The sequence below is a fragment of the Talpa occidentalis genome, unplaced genomic scaffold (genome assembly GCF_014898055.3).
Source record: "Talpa occidentalis isolate TD23 unplaced genomic scaffold, MPIMG_talOcc4v2.1 talOcc4.3, whole genome shotgun sequence".
Taxonomy (NCBI): Eukaryota; Metazoa; Chordata; class Mammalia; order Eulipotyphla; family Talpidae; genus Talpa; species Talpa occidentalis.
Genome location: NW_023603184.1, coordinates 53241907 through 53262793, shown reverse-complemented (window position 1 = coordinate 53262793; position 20887 = coordinate 53241907). Strand labels below are relative to the sequence as shown.

At 38.4% G+C, this 20887-nt stretch overlaps 1 protein-coding gene and 1 long non-coding RNA gene across 7 annotated transcripts in view; one reads left to right on the top strand and one right to left on the bottom strand.

Moving 5' to 3' along the window:
• Positions 1-20887, top strand: part of NOX4 (NADPH oxidase 4) — a 248422-nt gene that overhangs the window by 25052 nt on the left and 202483 nt on the right. For 2 of the 6 annotated variants that reach the window (XM_037523119.2, XM_054699593.1), the window contains exon 1: positions 20724-20789. The exons of 3 other annotated variants lie outside the window; for them this stretch is intronic. In XM_037523119.2, the coding sequence (XP_037379016.1) occupies positions 20733-20789 (57 nt within the window). In that variant the 5' untranslated portion in view covers positions 20724-20732. Of the gene's footprint in view, positions 1-20181; positions 20199-20723; positions 20790-20887 lie in introns of those variants that run through there. One more of the 6 variants, XM_054699598.1, reaches the window with a different exon arrangement.
• On the bottom strand, positions 14559-18413 carry LOC129146614 (uncharacterized). Its single transcript, XR_008553518.1, has 3 exons — positions 18340-18413; positions 14904-14939; positions 14559-14650 (listed from the first exon to the last, which is right to left on the bottom strand). It is a non-coding gene; the product is annotated as an uncharacterized LOC129146614 (long non-coding RNA).

Below are 20887 nucleotides of genomic sequence, written 5' to 3'. Positions count from 1 at the left end.
TTTTCTTTTTTTAAAAGATTTATTTATTTGTTTGTTTGTTTGTTTGTTTGTTCATTTATTTATTTATTTATACAAGCACAGGGTAGAGTCAGAAGTGCAGGAGGGTGAGAGGGTGAGAGAATTCACCAGACTCAGAGTGGGGTGAAGAACAGGCAGATGGACTGAAGACACTGCTGAGAGGATCAGCGGGTGGCAGGGGAGGTCTGTGCGCCATGTGGGTCCCTCGCCTGGTGGCCGGGGATTGAAACTGTGCTGCAGATGCCACGGGCAGCTTCGCAACCCAGTGCTCAACTGCTGCACCACCGGGGAGGACCTGCAATCCTTTTAATGCATTGTTGGATTATTTTTGCTGGATTTTGCTGAGAATTCTACATCCGTGTCCATTAGGGAAATTTGTATTTTTCTATTTTGTTTGTTGCTTCGTCTGGTTTTGATATAAAAGTTTGTCTGTAAAATGTGTTTGTAAGCTTTCCCTCTTTCTTCTTCTTTTTTTTTTTTTTTTTTTTTTGAAAGTTTGGACAAAATAGTTATTAGCCCCTCATTGCAGATTTGGTAGAACTCACATTTGAAGCCTTCTATTTCTTGAATTTTGTGGGGTTTTTTTAGGAGTGGGTGGAGTTTTGATCACTGCTTATGATTTATTCATTCTAGTTTTCTATTTCTTACATATTGAGTCTCAGATGATTGTATAATTCTAAGATTTTCTCCATCTCTTCTAGGTCATTAATTTCATTGTCATTTAATTGTTACCTCACTATGCTCTACATTCCTGCAATGTTTGTTGTGACTCCTCTTTTGTTTCTAATAATATTTGTGTTTCCTGCCCTTTTTTGGCCTGTGTGAGTCAGCTAGAAATTTGTCTTTTTTTTTTTTTTTTTTTTAAGAAACAGCTTTTGGTTTCATTGAAATTTTGGACTGTATTATTTATTTGTTTCATTTATTTCTGCTCTAATTTTTATTATACCCTATATTCTACTCACTTTTTTTTTCTCTTTTACTAGCTCCTCAAAGTGTGAAATGTTATTTTTCTAATTCTTATTTTTTGATGTTGCCCTCTATTACTATATACTTTCCTCTTAGTACTGCTGTGTACCATAGGTTCTGGAAAGTTGTACCCAGTTTGTCATTGCTCTCAAGACATTTTTTGATTTATTCTTTGATATTTCCATTAATCCAATAGTCTTTCAGTAGTATCTTACTCAGTCTCCACATACTGGAGGTTTTCTCTACTTTTTGTGTGGCGATTTCTAATGTGATACCTATGTGGTCAGTGTTCATGAATATGTTGTCCTGTGACCCAGGATGTAGAAAATACTGGAGAATATCCCCTGTGCACTTGATAAGAATGAGTATTTCAGTTTTAGGATAGTACAGTGACCTATAAAATCTATTAGGACATTATAGTATTTGTTTGTTTAAGGCTATGTGTCCTTATTTATTTTCTGTTTAGTTGATGAAAAAATTGGTGTTGAAATCCCTGGACACGAATGTGTTTTTCCCACAGTCTTTTTTTTTTTTTTTTTAATTTGCTAGTGATTGCCTTATATATTTTGGGGTTCCATGTTTGGCGATTGTATACCTTGATGAATCTTATGTTTTCCTGACGTATCTTTCCTTAATCATTTTATAGTATCTATCCCTGACTCTTGTCACATTTTATATCTATAAATCTATTTTATCTGACATGAGTATTGTTGTCCCTTCCTTACTTTGAGTACTATACACTTCTAGGATTGTTTCCCACCCCTTTACTCTGAGACTGTGTTAATCTTCAGAGCTCATGTGCACTTCATGAAAGACAACATTAAGTTGAATTCTATTTTTCATTCTTACCAGACACTGGTTCACTCTATTTACTTTTACAATAATTATCGATATATGAAAGTCTTTTTTTGCCATGTTGTCCTTCATTTTGTGGTTGTATCTATTAATTTGTTCAGTTCAGGGTCTCCCCTGGTGGCGCAGCGGTTGAGCACTGGGCTGCAAAGCTGCGCACAGCCTCTGCAGCGCCAGTTCTATCCCCGGCCCTGGTGAGGGTCCCACATGGCATGCAGACCTCTCCTGCCTCCCGCTGTTCCCCGCATCAGTGTCCTCCGTCTTTCTCCCTGTTCTGCTTCCCCCTCTGGCTCTGGTGAATTTTCTCACCCTCCCACGCTTCTGACTATACCCAGTGCTTGTGTAAAAAAATAAATAAATCTTTAAAAAAAATTGTTCAGTTCATTTTGTATGTTCTTCTCTTCTCATTGTATGTTTTTAATAACTTTTCAACATTTCTGGAGTGGGTGTCTAGTGTTTTCAAACCACTGAATCTTCTGTTTGTCTAAGGAATCCTTTATTTCTCCCTCATATCTGAAGGGGAATATTGTAGGATTACATATTCTTGTTGTCTGCTTTTAGCCTTTACATATTTTTATCACTTCAGTTAACTCTCTTCTTGTACATAGTGTTTCTTCAAAGAACTCTAATGTTAACCTGATAAGAGTCCCTTTATCAGTTATTTTTCTTTGCCCTTGCCAGCTTCAATATTTTTTCTTGTCCTGAAATCTTAGATGTTTCACTAATATATTTCTTGCTGTAGGTCTCATTTTGTACAGTGCTCTGTGTTCTTTTAACTACATGAACTTGTTTATTTCCTTCTCCAATTTTGGAAAGTTTGCTTCTATTATTTTTTTAAATAGGTTCTCCTGCCCTTTCTCACTCTTCTTCCTCTGGGATACCCACTATTTTTATATTGCCTTTCCTCAGATAATTCTCAGTGTTTTCTCATTTTTTTCTTCATCTCTCTTTTTTCCAACCTGCATTCTTTGTGAATTATCATTTCCAAGGACACTAATTTGATATTCCATTTGTTTTATTCTATCCCCATAACTACTGATAATTTTTTTATTTTATATTGATCTTTTTAAATACAGCATCTCTGTTATTGTCTAATTTAAATCTTTGATTTTTCTTCTGGTCATTAATTTTATTTCTTAGGTTATTATTACTGAGTTTTATATAATTGATCAATTTTTTATGTTTTCTGTTTTCCTACATTTTTAAAAAATTCTCTATCATGGCAATTTTGATATATGTATCTGACAGGGTGGACAGATATTCTGTGTCTTGCCATTGGGTTCTGGAGGTTTATCTCTCTTTTTGTGATGTTCTATTCTACAGTGTACTCAGATAGCTGTTTGCTATGTTTGTTCATCTCTCAGTTATTCTTTTTAAAAATTAGATATGTAGAGCTCTACTTTTCTAGTAGATGGTGCTTTATGTCAGATAGACATAATATACAGCTGGTTTCTCACTGAGTAAGAGGAGGACATGTTTGTGTGGGGTCTGCTATCGTTGGTCCTCCTATATGCTCCTTCCCTGAGTTTGCTGGGGCAATGTTGATGTTTGCAAAATATCTCTTGAAGAAGGTCATCCCCCATGCTGTTTTAAGAAGTTCACTCAGGCCAACATTGATGTTGGAGACTGAGCTTCCACTTGGCATGGCTCTGCCCCTGTGTTTATCCAGAGATCTTATCAGGGCCAGTGCTGATGTTGGCATTAGTGGCACTTCCACTTGTAAATTCTCTGTTCAGTGTAGTGTAAAAGTCTTCAGTTTCCAATCTGTTGAACTCTGTGCTGGTCTCTGTTGTCTAAAGGATAATCAATATCAGTGATCTCTATAGGACTGCTTTCTCAGACTTTTGTCCCTCTGGGTCGTGTTTCAAGAATCACAGTCAGTGGGATCCAGGCCCTGACATTGGCTCCCTACCTGGCAGTCAATTTTCCACATTTGGTGGCTAGAGGCCAGATGTGACAGAGTTCTCCCAGCTGGGGGTTGAGTGTTTGCAGATTGGAACTGGAGGTTTGAGAAGCCTGACTTTATTTCCTATGTCTGGTAGCTGCTGGCTGCTATTTAGCCTCTCATAGCTGGAGATTGGGGACCAGGAGCAACCTAGCTCCCATTCACCAGGATGCTAACTGGAGGCTATACTTTTCTCCTAGGGCTAGTAACTGGAGGTTGGAGTGTGGGGGATAAAACTGACTTTTACCACTGGCTGCAGGAAGCTAGAGCCCCCCAGTTCTTGCTTATGGAACAGGCAGTCTGTGTCTTTCTGCCAGTGACTGCGATCACAGGCCAACAATGGATGTCAGAGCCAGTCAGGCTCTAATGTATGCCAGGGATGGTCTCGCCCTTGCTGCCAGGGACTGAGTGCTGGGTTCCCATATTAGGCAACAGAAGGTCAAGTTCCCACTACTGGTAACTAGATCCCCCAAGCAGTTTGGATCCTGCACTTACCTCTGTCAGCTAACTGCTGGTGTCCCACAGCAGGTAGTTGACCTGCAGGAGTAACTGGACTGGTAGTCAAGCTCCCAATGTGGTTGATGGCTGGGCTAGTGTTCCCTTCCTATGACTGGTTTCTTCCTGTTTAAACTTCAGGAATCATTGCCTTTGTTCTGCTGGACTGGAGCTAAGAGGACAAGGAAGAGACAAGCTTGCACCCTCTGTCACCAACTTGACACCCTTCTTTCACACATTGTTGCTTAAATTAGCATTTCCCTAATGATATATGAAGTCAAATATTATTGCATATGTTACTTTCCATCTGCATATCTACTTTGCTAAAGTGTTTGTTAAGATCTTTAGGATTTTTTTAAAGTTCAGTTCATTTTCTTATTAAGATTCAATTTTTTTATTAGTTATTTTTATATTTTGAAAGCACTTTTTAAAAATATTTTATTTTATTTTATTTTTATTTTTTATTTTTATTTTTTTAAAGATTTATTTATTTATTTTAAAAATAAATTTTATTTTTATATTCCCCATACAATTGCAACCCCCTTATTTTGACCCCAATCCCTCCCCTCCCCACCCCCCACCACCCATAGAGTGTCTCTGGTTCATAGTTTTTTGTTGATTTTGATTTTCACTTTCTTATAGTTATTCATTTTCCTGGTCCCTTATTTAAGTTTTATAGATTCCTGCTATGAGTGAGACCATCCAGTATTTTTCTTGTTCTTTCTGGCTTATTTCGCTGAGCATGATCCCTTCCAGCGCCATCCATGTTGCTGCAAATTGCATGTGTTTATCTTTTTTGAATGCTGAGTAATATTACATGGTGTATATGTACCACATCTTCTTGATCCAGTCATCTATTTTTGGGCACTTGGATTGTTTCCAAAACTTAGCTAAACAGTACTGCTATAAACATAGGGGTGCATTTTCTCTTTGAAATTGAAGTTTCTGTGTCCTTTGGGTAAATACCTAGGAGTGGAATTGCTGGATCATATGGAAGCTCTATGTTTAGTAGGTCCAGAAATCTCCACACAGCTCTCCATAGTGGTTGGACCAGTTTGCACTCCCACCAACAGTGCAGGAGAGTTACTTTTTCTCCACATCCTCGCCAACATTTGTTGTTGCTAGTTTTTTTTTTAATATGTGCCATTCCCACTGGTGTAAGATGGTATCTCATGGTAGTTTTGATTTGCATTTCCCAGATTACAGGCAATGTTGAACATTTTTTCATATGCCTGTTGGCCATTTGTATTTCCTCTTTGGAGAAGTTTCTTTTTAGCTCTTCTGCCCAGTTTTTGACAGGATTATTTTCTTTGTTGTTGCTGAGTCTCATCAGCTCTTTGCAGATTTTTGTGATCAGGCCTTTAACAAAAACTGGGTCGCTACATGCAAAAGAATGAAGCTTGACCACTACCTCACACCATACACAAAAATCAACTCAAAATGGATTAAAGAACTAGACATAAGACCTGAAACCATAAAATACATAGAAGGAAATATAGGCGAAACACTATGTGATATGCACATCAAAGACATTTTTACAGACAAATCACCCAAAGCAGTGATAGTGAAGGCAAAGATAAACAGCTGGGGCTACATCAAATTAAAGAGCTTCTGCACAGCAAAAGAGACAATAACAAAAACAAAGAGAAACCCCACCAACTGGGAGAACATTTTTATTTATTTATTTATTTATTTATTTATACAGCACTGGGTACAGTCAGAAGCGAGGGAGGGTGAGAGAATTCACCAGAGCCAGAGCGGGGTGCAGAGCAGGTAGAAGGACCGAAGTACACTGCTGAGGGGAGCAGCGGGCGGCATGAGAGGTCTGCGCCCATGTGGGACCTTCCTCCGGTGGCCGGGGAGCAGCCGGGGATCAAACCATCGCTGCAGAGGCTGCGGGCAGCTTCGAAACCCAGCGCTCAACTGCTGTGCCACGGGGGAGGCCCTAGACTCACTTTTTATATATGTCCAGATGTTCTATTACCATTTGTTGAGAATACTTTCCCTGGGCATTGTATTGCTTTTGCTTCTTTTCAAAAATCAGATAATTATAAGATATGTCCCTTTTTTGTGATTTTTTTTTTTATTTTGTTCAATTGATCAATTTGTCTTTTTTTCCAGCAATGATACATTGTCTCTACTACTGTATGTTTATACTAAGTCTTAGAGTTCGGCCCATTCATTCTCCTGCAATAACATGCTGATGATGCTGGATCTTTTGCCTCTCCATATCTCCATATAAACTTTAAAAGCAGTTTTTTGATATCCAAAAAAAGAGTTTTGGGGATATTGATTAGGGATGTATTGATCTATACTATACAATGTTGTATTGGGGTGGGAAGAACTGACTTCTTGAAATATTAAGTCTTGGGCCTCCTCGGTGGTGCAGTGGTTGAGCGCTGGGTTGCGAAGCTGCCCGCAGCTTCCACAGCACCATAGGCCTCTCCTGCTGCCCGCTGCTCCCCTCAGCCGTGTATTTCATCAGTCTGTCTGTTCTGTTCCCCGCTCTGGCTCTGGTGAATTCTCTTACCCTCCCGCGCTTCTGACTGTACCCAGTGCTTGAATAAATAAATAAATAAATAAATAAATAAATAAATAAATAAATAAATAAAACTTTGAAAAAAACAAAAGAAATATTAAGTCTTCCTACTACTGCACTAATCAGGAGATCAAAGAAGAAATTAAAAAAATACTTTGAGGGCCTCCCTGGTGACACAGGTGGTTGAGCGCCACACTCTGAAGCTGTCCGCAGACTCTGCACCGCCAGTTCGATCCCAGCCAGCCAGCGAGGGTCCCACATGGCACAGGAGACCTCTCCAGTCGTGCTCTCTGCTCCCCTCAGCAGTGTATTTTGTCAGTCTGCCTGTTCTGTTCCCTGCTCTGTCTCTGGTGAATCTTCTCACTCTCCCACACATCTGGCCTGCACCCTGGTTCTTGTATAAAATAAATAAATAAATATTTAAAAACAAACAACCAACAACAACAACAAAATAAAACGATGAGGACACCGGTTTCCAGAATGTATTGGATGCAGCAAAAGCAGTAGTAAGAGGAAAATATATAGCAATACAGGCTTGCTTCAAGAAACAAGAAGGAACTCAAAGAAACAACCCAATCCCACATCTCAAAGAACTAGGAAAAGAAGAACAAATAAAACACCCTAAAACCAGTAAGAAATAAATGAAATAAAATAAAAAAAAATACAAAAGATCAAAAAACCAAAGTTCGTTCTTTGAGAAAATAAACAAAATAGACAACCCCCTAGCCAGGCTCACAAAGAAAAATGGGAGAAAAAAAAACATATAAATAGGATTATAAATAAAAGAGGAGAAATCACAGCAGACACAGCAGAAATCAAAATAATAATCAGAAACTATTATGAACAGTTACATGCAATCTAGAAGAGATGGACAAATTCCTACAACTTTACAATCACCCAATGCTAGATAAAGAAGACATAGAACACCTAAACAGACCAATTATAAGTTGTAAATTTGAAATGGTAATCGAAACACTCCCCAAAAACAAAAGTCCAGGACAAAACGGACTTACAAATGAATTCAGAAACAAACTAGTACCTATCCTTCACAAACTCTTTCAAAAAATTGAGAAGGAAGGGATAATACCAAATATGTTCTATGAAGCCAACATTACACTAATACCAAAACTGAACAAGGACAACACACAAAAAAGAAAACTACAGGCCAATCTCTCTAATGAACACTGATGTAAAAATCCTCAATCAAATCTCAGCTAACAGAATCCATCAATGCATCCATAACAAAATTCACCATGACCAAGTAGGATTTATTCCAGGGACAAAGGATAGTTCATCATCCAAAAATCAATCAAAGTAATCCAACACATCAACAAAGAGAAATATAAAACCAAATGATAGTATCAATAGATGCTGAGACAGCTTTTCAATATTTCTGATAAAGGCCTTTTAAATTCTCAGGATACAGTGAACATAACTCAACATCATAAAGGCCATGTATGACAAGCCCAGAGCCAATATCATTCTCAAAATGTGAAAGTCTGAAAGCATTTCCCATAAGATCTGGAACAAGACAAGTATGTCTACTCTCACCACTGAATTTTAATATAATACTGGAAGTCCTAGCCAGAGCAATAAGAGAAGAGAAAGATATACAAGGAATCCAAATAGGGAAAGAAGTAAAATTATCACTTTCACAGATGAGATGACAATATACATACAGAATTCCAAAAACTCCACAGAAAAATTAAACAAATTAATCAACCAGCTTAGTGAAGTAGCAGGATACCAAATCAACACTCAAAATCAGTAGATTTCCTAGATAGAAAAAATAAATTTAAAGAAGAAGAAATCAAGAAAATCATCCCTTTTATTATTGAAACAAAAAAACATATATATATCAAATACTTGGGAATAAACCTAACAAAAGATGTAAAGGACCTATACAAAGAAAACTATAAAACAGTGTTAAAAGAAATAAAAGAAGACACAAAGAAATGGAAAGACATCCCCTGCTCATGGATTAGAAGAATTAACATTACCAAAATTGCCATTCTACCAAAAGCAATTTATGGATTCAGTGTTATTACAATAAAATTTCAATGACATTTTTCAAAGAAATAGAACAAATATTGATGAAATTCATATGGAGCCACAAAATCCCTCAAATAGCCAAAACTCTCCTGAAAAAAAGGAAGGGAATGGAAGTATAACACGCCCAGATTTCAGACTATATTGCAAAGCCATAATAATCAAGACTGCATGGTACTGAAACAAGAACAGACACACAGATCAATGGAACCAAATAGAAAACCCCAAAATAAACCCACAGATATTTGGCCAACTGATCTGTGACAAAGGAGCAAAGAATACGCAATGGAGAAAAGAATGTTTGTTTAATAAATGGTGCTGGAAAACTTGGTTGCTACGTGCAAAAGAATAAAGCTTGACTACTACCTTACAGCATGAACAAAAAACAACTCAAAATGTGTTAAAGAACTAGACATAAGAACTGAAACCGTAAAATATATAGAAGAAAATACAGGTGAAACACTACATGTCATACACATCAGTAACATCTTTACAGACACATCACCCAAAGCAGTGATAGTGAGGGAAAGGATAAACAGCTGGGACTTCATCAAATTAATTAGCTTCTGTAGAGCAAAAGAGACATTAACCAAAACAAAGAGATGCCCCACTGATTGGGAGAAAATTTTTGCACATAACACTAATGATAAGGGACTGATCACAAAAATCTACAAAGAGTTGATGAAACTCACCAAAAACAAAGTAAATAACCCAGTCAAAAAAAAAAATGGGCAGAAAAGCTAAAAAGAAACTTCTCCAAAGTGGAAATGCATATGGCCAACAGGCATATGAAAAAAATGTTCAACATCACTTGTAATCAGGGAAATGCAGATCAAAACCACAATGAGATACCATCTTATACCAGTGAGAATGGCACATATTTAAAAAAAAAACAAAAAACAAAAAATTAGCAACAACAAATGTTGGCAAGGATGTGGAGAGAAAGGAACTCTCCTGCACTGCTGGTGGGAGTGCAAACTGGTCCAACCACTATAGAGAGCTGTGTGGAGATTCCTCAATCTGCTAAAATTGGAGCTTCCATATGATCCAGCATTTCTACTCCTATGGATCTACCCAAAGGACACAGAACTATTAATTCAAAAGGACACCTGCACCCCTATGTTAACTGCGGCACTATATAGGTAAGCTGTGGAAATAGGTAAGCTGTGGAAACAACCCAAATGCCCAAAAATGATGACTAGATCAAGAAGATATGGTATATATACACAATAGAATATTACTCAGCAATCAAAAAAGATAAACTCATACCATTTGCAGTAATATGGATGGGGCTGGAAGGGATCATGCTCAGTGAAATAAACCAGAAAGAAAAAGAAAAATACTGGACGGTCTCACTCAAAGCAGGAATTTAGAAAACCTAAATACAGGATCAGAAAAAAGACTAATTATAATAAAGTAAAAATCAAAATCAACTAGCAACTATAAGCCAGAGTCACACTACGGGGGGTGGGGGGGAGAGGGAAGTAGGATCAAAACAAGGGTGGTGGGAATTTTATGGGGACTATATCTAAGATGAAAATGCATATATCACAGAAAAATGAAAACTGATATAAAAATATATAAAATTAAAAAAATAAAAAGAATATCTACAATTGCATGCTGCATCTCTTCAGAAGGCTGAGATCCTGCCAGAATGGCCTTCTCATATATTGCAATAACATTTCCAATAGCACTTGTGATTGGTTCAATGTGTGCAAAGCATATCCAATACTTAATAAGTTTCTCGGCATCTGGAATATTTTTAATGAGGTCGTTCAGTGTGACCAATTTTTCTTCTTTTGGGCATTCCTCATTAATCAAGTTCAGGCATTCACAAAATGTCTCGTTCACTTTTTCAGTAAATAATTTTTGTTCATCTTCTTCAGCCGTGGTAGTCCAAAATGACCCACCTGTGTTTTTTCATTTTGTTCTTCAGGCTCAGGCTGTATAACTACTGAAGTTGGAGGCCTTTTTAGCCTTCTTCCTTTGCCAGCCTTCCACTCATTCAGATAAGCTTTTCTCTCTTCTGCAGTTTTTTTGGGCCAAGCCAGTCTACTGTCAACAGTAGACTCATTTTGCTATATTATGTCTGCGCTGGTCCATGGTTTTTGACTTTTCTATCTGTTTAATTTTAGAAGATGAAGCACAGTTAACAGAATTGGGAAATGAAATGGATGCTTTTGTTTGTGGCACTGTGCCAGATGTACTTGGAGACCAAAACAATAGAAGATAAAATAAAGCTATGAATGATAGGAATGGGAATTTTATTTTGCCTGGGGTATTTTGTCTGGTTGTTTTTTGTGGTTTTACATATCTCTTAGTTCAGGATATAGCCAAGTACCTAATATTCATAGCATGAAGCACTTTTTTATTTTTAAGATTTATTTATTTATTTATACAAGAACAGGGCACAGGCCAGATGCACGGGAGGGCGAGAAAATTCACCAGAGATGGAGCAGGGAACAGAACAGGCAGACTGATGAAATACAGTGCTGAGGGGAGCAGTGGGTGAGACAGGAGAGTTCTGCTGCGCCATATGGGATCCTCCCCGGTGGCCGGGATCGAACTGGAGGTGCAGAGGCTGCAGGCAGCTTCACAGCGTGGCGCTCAACTGCCTGCTCCACCAGGGTAGGCCCATGAAACACTTTTTTTTAACATTCATCTTATAGCAATTGTCTCCTATGTGTCTCAAAGCTAACCTATCTTGTCTATCTCAACAGACTGAGTTTTTGCCTAAGATAGGTAAATTTTGTCATCTAGTTACTAGGTTCCTTGAATACAGGTATATTTCATTGTAATATTAGCTTGTTCCTTTACTTATTTTGGTAATTGAAGTAGCACTGAAGTCTAAGTAAGTTTTAGGTGTCCATCATTGAGAATCCACATGTTTTTATACCACTTTAAGTTCACCACTAAATGGCCAGTTCTATCCTCACCATACCATTATCCCCTTTTCACTTTTAATAATCCCAAGTTACACCAAAAATATAAGTCATTAAATATAAGTACAGCATACATTGTCAGGAATGAGATATTCTAGATAAAATATTTTTGCACAGAAATGTTTTTAAAATTTATGATACATATCCTGCCTTTAAACAGAATGCAGATTTTGTTTGTTTTTGGCCATTTCTTAATTCTGGATAACTTTGAAAGCCAGGCATTGTGATGTGTAGAGTGACTTTCTTTAATTATTAAGACAGAAGATTTAGCTTGCTTTTTCACCAGACTCCGGTTACCCACACTACTGTTACCCAAACTACTGACTGTTGTACCTCTCAAGCCTGCCTATGGTTCTTCACTGTCATTTTCTGACAACACTAGTGAGTCTGCATTGGTGGTCTCTCTCTTGGCTTCTCTCCTTTGGATTGTAACTGGGGTTACCAAGTATAGTTAACAAAGTATTCCATTTCAAAGAGAATATACTTAGTGGTAAGAAGGCAAAGGTGCCAAACTTAGTGGGTATTTGAACTGTTAAATCTGAATTTCTTTAGTTTCTTTTATAGCTTGACTATCTAAAATGCTAAAATTGGGCCTCCCCTGGTGGCACAGCAGTTGAGCACTGGGCTGCGAGGCTGCCCGCAGCCTCTGTAAGCGCCGGTTCGATCCCCTGCTGCTGGTGAGGATCCCTCATGGCAGGACAGACCTCTCCTGCTACGCCCGCTGCTCCCCTCAGTAGTGTATTTGGTCGGTCTGCCTGTTTTGTTCCCTGCTCTGGCTCTGGTGAACTCTCTCACCCTCCCGCACTTATGACTGTACCCAGGGCTTGTATAAAAAAATAAATAAATCTTTAAAAAAAAATAAAGTGTTAAAATTTTAACTTCTGTTACTTCATAGTTTAACAATTTAACATAGTTTATAGATTATTAAAATGGAATTAGAGAATATATATTCAATATCATTGAAATTTAGGTAGTATTTCTAAAATAACTAATATTTAAACTTGCTTTCTTCTTCAAAATAAAAAAAAAAAACTCCATTAAAACCATTTCCCCTGAAACATACTTACATATAGTAAACAGTTTTTTTTTCCCTCCCCACACATAAATACTAGCAACCAAATTGTCTAAGTTTCTGAACTAATACTTAACTATCATACATTCTCCTTCAACTCTACCTTGAAATAAATAATTGACCAGTGTAAAAGATAAGTTTTAAAATTGTAATATGAATGTGGTTCAAAAATCACAGTCTTCTATTCATTTATTCCATTTGTATAGTAGTACCTATAATCTATTTATTGTCTTTTCAAGTTGTAGGAATATATTTTTCTTTTTTAATTACATACCTAATATGTATACAATAAATTAAAATATCTACACAAAAATAGTCCTTGTTCCTATTTTTAAGCTTGCAATGTAGTAAATATCAGTCCAAGACTTCACATTCAATATTCCTCACTTGAGAACTCTGCAATATCTTTCTGTTCCTCAGGGTGGCTAGTACAGGAGTTTCCCTTAAATGAAAGAACTGTAAATGAATTAACTGTCTCTCAGATGCTTGTTCTTTTGCCTGGAACTGTTCTTACACCTCCTTTTGTCACATTGATCACTAGTACTTATCTTGTAATATCCAGATCGGGCAAAACCTTCATCAGATTGTATTCCCTGAAAAACTGTCCATACACTCAGGAATGGATGGTTCAGTGTTTCCTTCTCATTGGTCAGTGATGTTCAGATGATCATCCTGGGTAGGATGATTTGATATTATTTCAAAATAATATTTTAATATTTTGTCAAACATTTATTTAAGAATAAGAGAGACAGCACTTTATGAAGCAATAGTGGAGACAGAACCAAGGTTAAGATCCTTATATGATAGGAGATGGTTTCCTTTTCATACTGAATTGCATTTTCTTTCATAACCTCCACTGTTTTTAAGGTTAGCTTTTGAGTTTTATGAATTATTTACATCAAGCCTCTTCTGACATCCAGAATTCTATAACATCAGGTGAATTACTCAACATTTTTCTCTTTATCCATCAACTTACTCTTCATTTCTTAAATACCTAGCATGCATTTTATAGTTCCTTTTAAACACTTTTGTCATCTCTGTATTTCCTTACCCCCTTTGTCCAGAAAAATGTCAAACTTCAGTAAATACAACTTTCTTCCCAATTTTTTGGCCCAATACTTCTGAAATATAAGTGGGCAATGAAGCAAAAAGTTCTATGATTCACATTACCAGTTTATCTGTTTGAACAGATATGACAGTATATTTGTATTTCTCTACTAATCTGTCTTTCCTACTTTCTAAAACTACTCCATTATCTTCAAACTTATCTCTTGCTTTGCTTTCAGTAGTTTCAGTAGGTGCAAATTTTCCTGATTTGTAGAAATAAATGGAGCCATTATTGAAAAGCCACTTCAACTTCCACTTTCCAAATTTATATATCTTTCTATATCTTCATTTTTTCATTCTATTCTGTTAATTGATATGTCCCACCTCCACATAAACTAACCTGTGTTATGTATGTCATTCTCTTCTACCTTTTCTGGAAATTTTCCCATGAACTAGCTCCTTTATGTTTTCCATTTTAGGTATTATTTATCTTTCTATTGGATTATTTTCATCAACATTTTCCATCATTAAAAAAAAAGAGTCCTTGATATTCTCATCACTTTCAGTTTTTTGTGTATATTTAGGAGGTAGGACTTACCAAAATTGTGATTAAATTTGGATATTGGTGTGGAAGATATGTTACCTTTCAAAGTTCACTCCATTTTCTCAGACTTAGGCATTTTCTCAGACTTCAGACTTAGAAGTTAGGGATAACATATAGTAAGCTAGATTAGAGGAGAGGAATGATTACTAAATGCTTTTATAGTCAAACATCTGAAAAAGCATGCATCCCCACTTATCTCCTATTAAGTTCTCAGTTCAAAAATGTCAAAACTAGACTCACTCAGCAAAATGCTGAGAGCCAAACCTGAACCTATTAACTTGATTCCATAATTTGAATGCTTAAAGTTTAAAAAAAAAAAACTTACATTACTCAACTTACACTTTACTTAATATTTAAAGACTTAAGGCATTTACCTGAGACCGCTTCTTCTGTGCAGCATGCAACTAATACTAAAGACATAAATAGAAGAGGAAAAAAATTATATTCCATACCTCAAATTTAAGACATATGTGTTTTAAACTAAGCCATTAAATTCCAAATTAGTTCTTGGTAACCCAAAAATTATCTCAGGTTTCATTTCCTGGAAGGGCTTTTAGTGATTCCTACTATATTTCTGAGCTTATTTCCTTTATATTTCAAATGTATTTGATGATATGACCAGAAACTTGGAAACAGGTGTTAAGAATATATTTTGGCCTCCTGGGACATGTCTATTTATAACTTTAAGAATAATAAAATAACAAACATCCAGGAATTATTTTGTTGATGGTCATATTCAGGAATGCCAGACAATAAAGAGGAAATATAATATCATAAACAATAGACAGGGCAGTCTTTTGAGAATGCAACGTGTATGAACACTACAAGGGCCCACTGGTAAATCCTTACTCACTTCAGATAATTGGAGAGTTGACAACTACAGTTGCATTTACTATCTAAAATTTTACAGCTTCTAACACATGGAAGTCCTAATTCAATTATGACAAGATGGTGTAGAGGAAGGAGTAGTAATATTGCCATCTGAGCACTTATTAATACCTCAGTGACTTTGGGCAAGCTACTTACTGCTCCTGTGTCTGTTTTCTCATGTTTACAATTAGGATGAAGGTAAGGAGGGCCCTACCCCCATTTTAGAAGAGATTAATGGAACAAATGATAAAAAATAATGAAAGGTGAAAAGATGTGATAGAAAGAGAGAGAAAGGTGGGGGGAGCAAAGGAGCGAGGAGAGAATGTAATAAGTCTCTACGGAAACTGGAGGTAGTCAGTATTTCTTACAATTGTTTTGTACAAATTAATTTTCTTTAATGATAAATGTTACTGTCAAAAATTTCAAAAACATGGCAATTTTAATTATTTATTCTTCGTTAAAAATTTTCTTACTTGAACCAAAATTTGGATGGAATAGTGTATATTAGTCTCTATTTATATTTTTCATTTGAGATCATATTGCTCTATGTAATCCAAAAGTTTGGAAAAGTGTTCCATATAAGGCAATTCTAAAAAAAAAAAAAAAATGTTTACCATTATTCAGTTTTTTTCCAACAAACTTTCAACAAACTTTTACTGGGCATCATCAATCTGACATTCTTAACTTGCCTTCAATGAGGTTTAGAAACCTCATTTCAGCAAGTATCTGAGCATAGATAACCTGAGAACCTCTCTAGTTTCGCCAGTGTTTTTGAAGAAGTTGACTCAGTTTAGTGAGTGCATTGTCGACATTCCAAGATGACTGAATCAGATGATGGTCTACGTTTGTTTTTCTATGAAAACGGCAGTGAGTCATTGTCTGGAATTTGTCCCCAGACTTGTGCATGTCCAACCTTGGGGCCATTTCTTACTGGTTCCTTCTGACTGGGGGCCCTTTTTCCTTGCCAAGGATCTCAGAACATGTTGTGATTGCCTTTTTTGATTAATGTTCTGTTAGAGTTCTAGTACTTTTATGCCCACTGTATAGTTTTTTTTGTGTTTTTAAGATGTATTTATTTATGCATACAAGAACTGGGGAACAGGCCAGAGTGTGGGGGTGTGAGAGGATTCACCAGAGACAGAGTGGAACAGAACAGGCAAACTGACTGAAATACACTGCTGAGGGGGGGAGCTTCACCATGTGGGCCTGCCGGGGATCGAACTCATGCTGCAGAGGCTGTGGATTGCTTCATAGTGCAGTGCTTTACCCCTTGGGCCACCAGGGAGGCCCCCGCCCACTGTATAGTTATTAGCATACAAGGACAGAGTTTTCATACTGTCTTGTTTTTTGTTTGTAAGAAAATCATGCAGTCTCTTTTCATTTTGAGATTAGTACTAATAATTCTTGATAATTACATACAGGGTTAGAAAATTAGTAAAGTCAATTAAGTCACAATATTTAAGAAATCTTAGAGCTCCTGGTTCCTGGTCTATAGTTTTTGCTTTATTCACAGAAGAGCTAACTATGAGTCACAAATTTTATTTGTTAAAATGAATTTCCTCAAAACTTTTACTCTAAGGCTGGCATAGACAATCATGGACAGAAAATTAATATCACTTAATTTAATTTAGGTATTGTAGTAGACTGAATAATGACCACCATATCAGGTACTAATCTCGGGACATATAAATATTATTTTATAGGGAAAAGTGGATTTTGAAAATGCAGTTAAGGATTTGACGTTAGGAGAATAGCTTGGATTTCTTTTTATTTGGGGGGGAGGGTAAATACAATCACACCTGTCCTTAAAAAAACAAGTACAGGGCCTCCCCAGTGGCACAGCGGTTGAGCGCTGGGTTGCGAAGCTGCCCGCAGCCTCTGCAGCGCCGGTTCGATCCCCGGCTGCTCCCCGGCCACTGGAGGAGGGTCCCACATGGTGCGCAGACCTCTCCTGCCGCCCGCTGCTCCCCTCAGCAGTGTACCTTGGTCCTTCTGCCTGCTCTGCTCCCCGCTCTGGCTCTGGTGAATTCTCTCACCCTCCCGTGCTTCTGACTGTACACAGTGCTTGTATAAATAAATAAAAATAAATCTTAAAAAAAAAAAAAACAAGTACAAGGATGATTTTAACAAATATGCATATAGAAGAAGAGAAGGCAATGTTGGTAGGAAGAACAGATTGGGGATGATGTAGCCAAAAGTGAAGGTATGCCAGCAGCCCCCAGAATGGAGAAGCAAAGGTGGTGTGTCCCTGTCAACACCATGATTTTGACCTAATGGTTGATTTTAGACTTTCTGTTTTCAAAGAAGTGAGAGAATACATTTTTCGTTCTTTTAAGTCGCTGAATGTATGAGAATTTGTTTCTACATTCCCAGAAAGCTAATCCAGGTGCCCACTTGCTCAAATGCATATCCGGTGAATCCTATCACCTCCCCCAATTCCTACCCTGGGCCTACACCCCAGTTCTTCTGTGCAAAAAAAAAAAAAAAAAAAAAAGAAAGAAAGAAAAGATCCTTGTACTGGGGAGGTTAGTTGATGAAGGGATTAGACAAACCCACCTACCCACCCACCCACACAGACACAATCCTAAGTAAATTAGTAAGCAGGAAATGCATGAAATACTATGAGCACACTGAAGAGTGCACAGACTGCATGGTGAGCATGTAAACATGGAGGGGAGATGGGTTACGAAAAGCTCCATGGAAATGGTTTGCCTCTGAGCAGGCACACAAAGGAATAGTAATATGCAGATTAAAGGAGGGATTCTTTTTCCAACTTTCCCCGCATAAATTTCATATTTTGAAGGACACGTCTAGCAAAAAAAAAAAAAAAAAAAAAGAAAAAAGTGAAAATGAAGCTTCTGTGCTTATTATATAATAAATAATATTCCAAAAAACCCGTCAGCATTTCTAATCAGCATAGGATGATCACTACTATCTTACCATTATTTCACCCGAGTAAAGTCTTTTGTCAGAAGATTATTTTCTTTGAGCTCTTTTCCTGGAAAAAGTGCAATATTTTTTCATTATGATATTTGGAATGCTGACAAAGTTACAAAAGTCTCTCTGATGAAATCAGGACTTTCAAGGACAGTTTTTCCTATCTTGGGAGGAAACTACTTGACCATCTTGTCTGACAAAAAGTCATTTCCTTATGATAAGATATTTTATTTCCTAAATTCTTGCCTTTCTTTTTTGCAAATTACATAACAGAGATCATGAGTTATGATATGCATATTGCCTTGTCTGGAAATTAATATCTGCCCTTGAAAATAATACCAGAGAAAAGGAGAGTTTTTTTTCTGCCATGTAGTTGTCGCAATGTACACTCTTTACATGAGAAAAACCCATCTCTTTCCACAGCTCTTTCCAAATCAAACCCTTCCTGGGCATGGAAGAGTAGGGTTTGAATAAATAACTGGCTCAGTCTGTTCTGGTTAATCCTCATTTTGACTTTCAAGAAAAACATTTCTTTTCCTCTATACAGTGATGCACATTAATATCAAGTTAATATATTTCCAAGAGAGATGACCAACTGTTCAGAAAAGAACTTTGTAGAATGTCATTGGGACTTGATATGAATTTGTTAAATGGAAAAAAGTTTCAATGAGAGGAAAAATGTTTACTAGATAATCAAAGTGAGGATTTGAACTTAGCAAGCAGTCGAACAGATTTTACTTTTTGAGAATGTTCCAACAAACACAAGTTTGAGTTTAGTTTATATAGGTAGGAACAGTGAATGTAATTATTCTTGATAGGAGGGTTTTCCAGTTCTAGGTTCGTCTGATCTAAATATATGCTGTTACTAGAGGAAAACAATGCAGGGTTTAATCTCTTCATTTCTACGGAATGCATTGCAGAGAAGCAAAGGTTGTACAATCTGTTAAATATTTATCTGGCTCCTAGGTCATCTGTGGGTATGAAAATTCTGGCTTTATTTTCAGGTAGCAGAATTCGAGCTTGGGTTAGGCTACAGGATGGCGTCTATTCACACTATACATTTATGAAGACGGCTTTGCTCTTTCATCTGCCACACCAGTGTGTGTGTGTGTATGTGTGTGTGTGTGTGTGTGTGTGTAGGTACGTAGGTGGGTAGGTATGGGGGGCTGAAAAGTTAATACGTGCACAGATTAATTTAAGTTTGAGCTGTGGGTTGCAGTCATTAATCAGCACAGGAAATCGAGATAAGTGCAATGTTTTTAGTAATAGAAGTATAATTTTGTGAATTTTTAGTTTCAATTATATATTATGGCCTGTTTTGTAATATTTAATTTTAAAAAGGGCTTGCAAATAATGAAATCAGGCTAGTATTGGTTTATTTTTCTGCAATTGTTTAAGCTGGGGAAATTCCTGATGTAACAAACTTTTATTGAACACTTACTTTAGACAGACATGCTTGTGTGTGATTCTTTTTCCCTTTTTCCTGACACGGCCAATTTTTTCAGTGTAGGGCAGGTAGCCTGTATCCATTCTACAAGGTCCTCACCCTTCACCGAGCTCTGGTACATCTTTGAAAAGATTGGTGCTAAGTAGTAAAACACACAATTGTCAATAAAGTGCACCTGAGTCCCCAAAGCCCTCCTGAGTTGTCGGTTTTAACCACTAACCTTGGACTCCTTTTATTTGGAAGTTTCTTAAAAACTCGGCATCATTGCAGGTTGGGTAGGGCTGGCCCTAAAGCAGGGGAGGCTTAAGGGGAGGCTGTTTACCGGGGGTGAGTCCCAGAGGATGGCCTGGAGGCGGCCACCAGCACAAGGGCGGTTCCCATATCAAATGTCCTCTGAGTCGAGCTTTTTCTCTCGGTGGGGGCTCAAAAGGACCGGGATGTGCGTCTGGGGAGGTGCGGGAGGCCAGGGTCCCCGCCTCGTGTAGGGGTGTCAATCCCACATCTTGCTGGTCTTGGAGCTGGGCAGGCGGGGTGGAAGCGCGGGGGACGCCGCCTCCTTTCCAGCCCGACCGCGAGCAGCTGCAGCCGCCCAGGCTCGGCAGACAAAGGCCGCGGGAGCCGCAGACGCCGCCGGCGCGGGCCGAGGCCCGGGAGCCCCGCGGGAGCGCGGGTCGGGGAGGCCGAGTGAGCAGCGCGGGCCGGCGGCGGGGCGAGCCTCCAGGCCTGAGGGGCCGGCTGGGGGCGCCGACCCCACCCTGGCTGGCGCGGCGCCGGCCCCCAGCGGCCGCTGGTCTCTGACCCCGGCTCCCCGCCCCCGGCGCGCCCTCGGCCAGCACTGCCCAGGCCGCCCGGCGGTCAGCACTGCCCAGGCCGCCCCGCGGTCACGCTGCCCAGGCCGCCCCGCGGTCACGCTGCCCAGGCCGCGCCGGGCGGTGGGGACGGAGCCGGCATGGCCGTGTCCTGGAGGAGCTGGCTGGCCAACGAGGGCGCCGCGCGCCTCTGCCTGGTAGGACGCGCCACCTCCCCGCGCTTTGTCTCGGCGCCGCGGTCTGGCTCTTCCTGCGAGCGCGCGCGGGTGGGAAGCTGGACGTTTTTGCTTCTAAA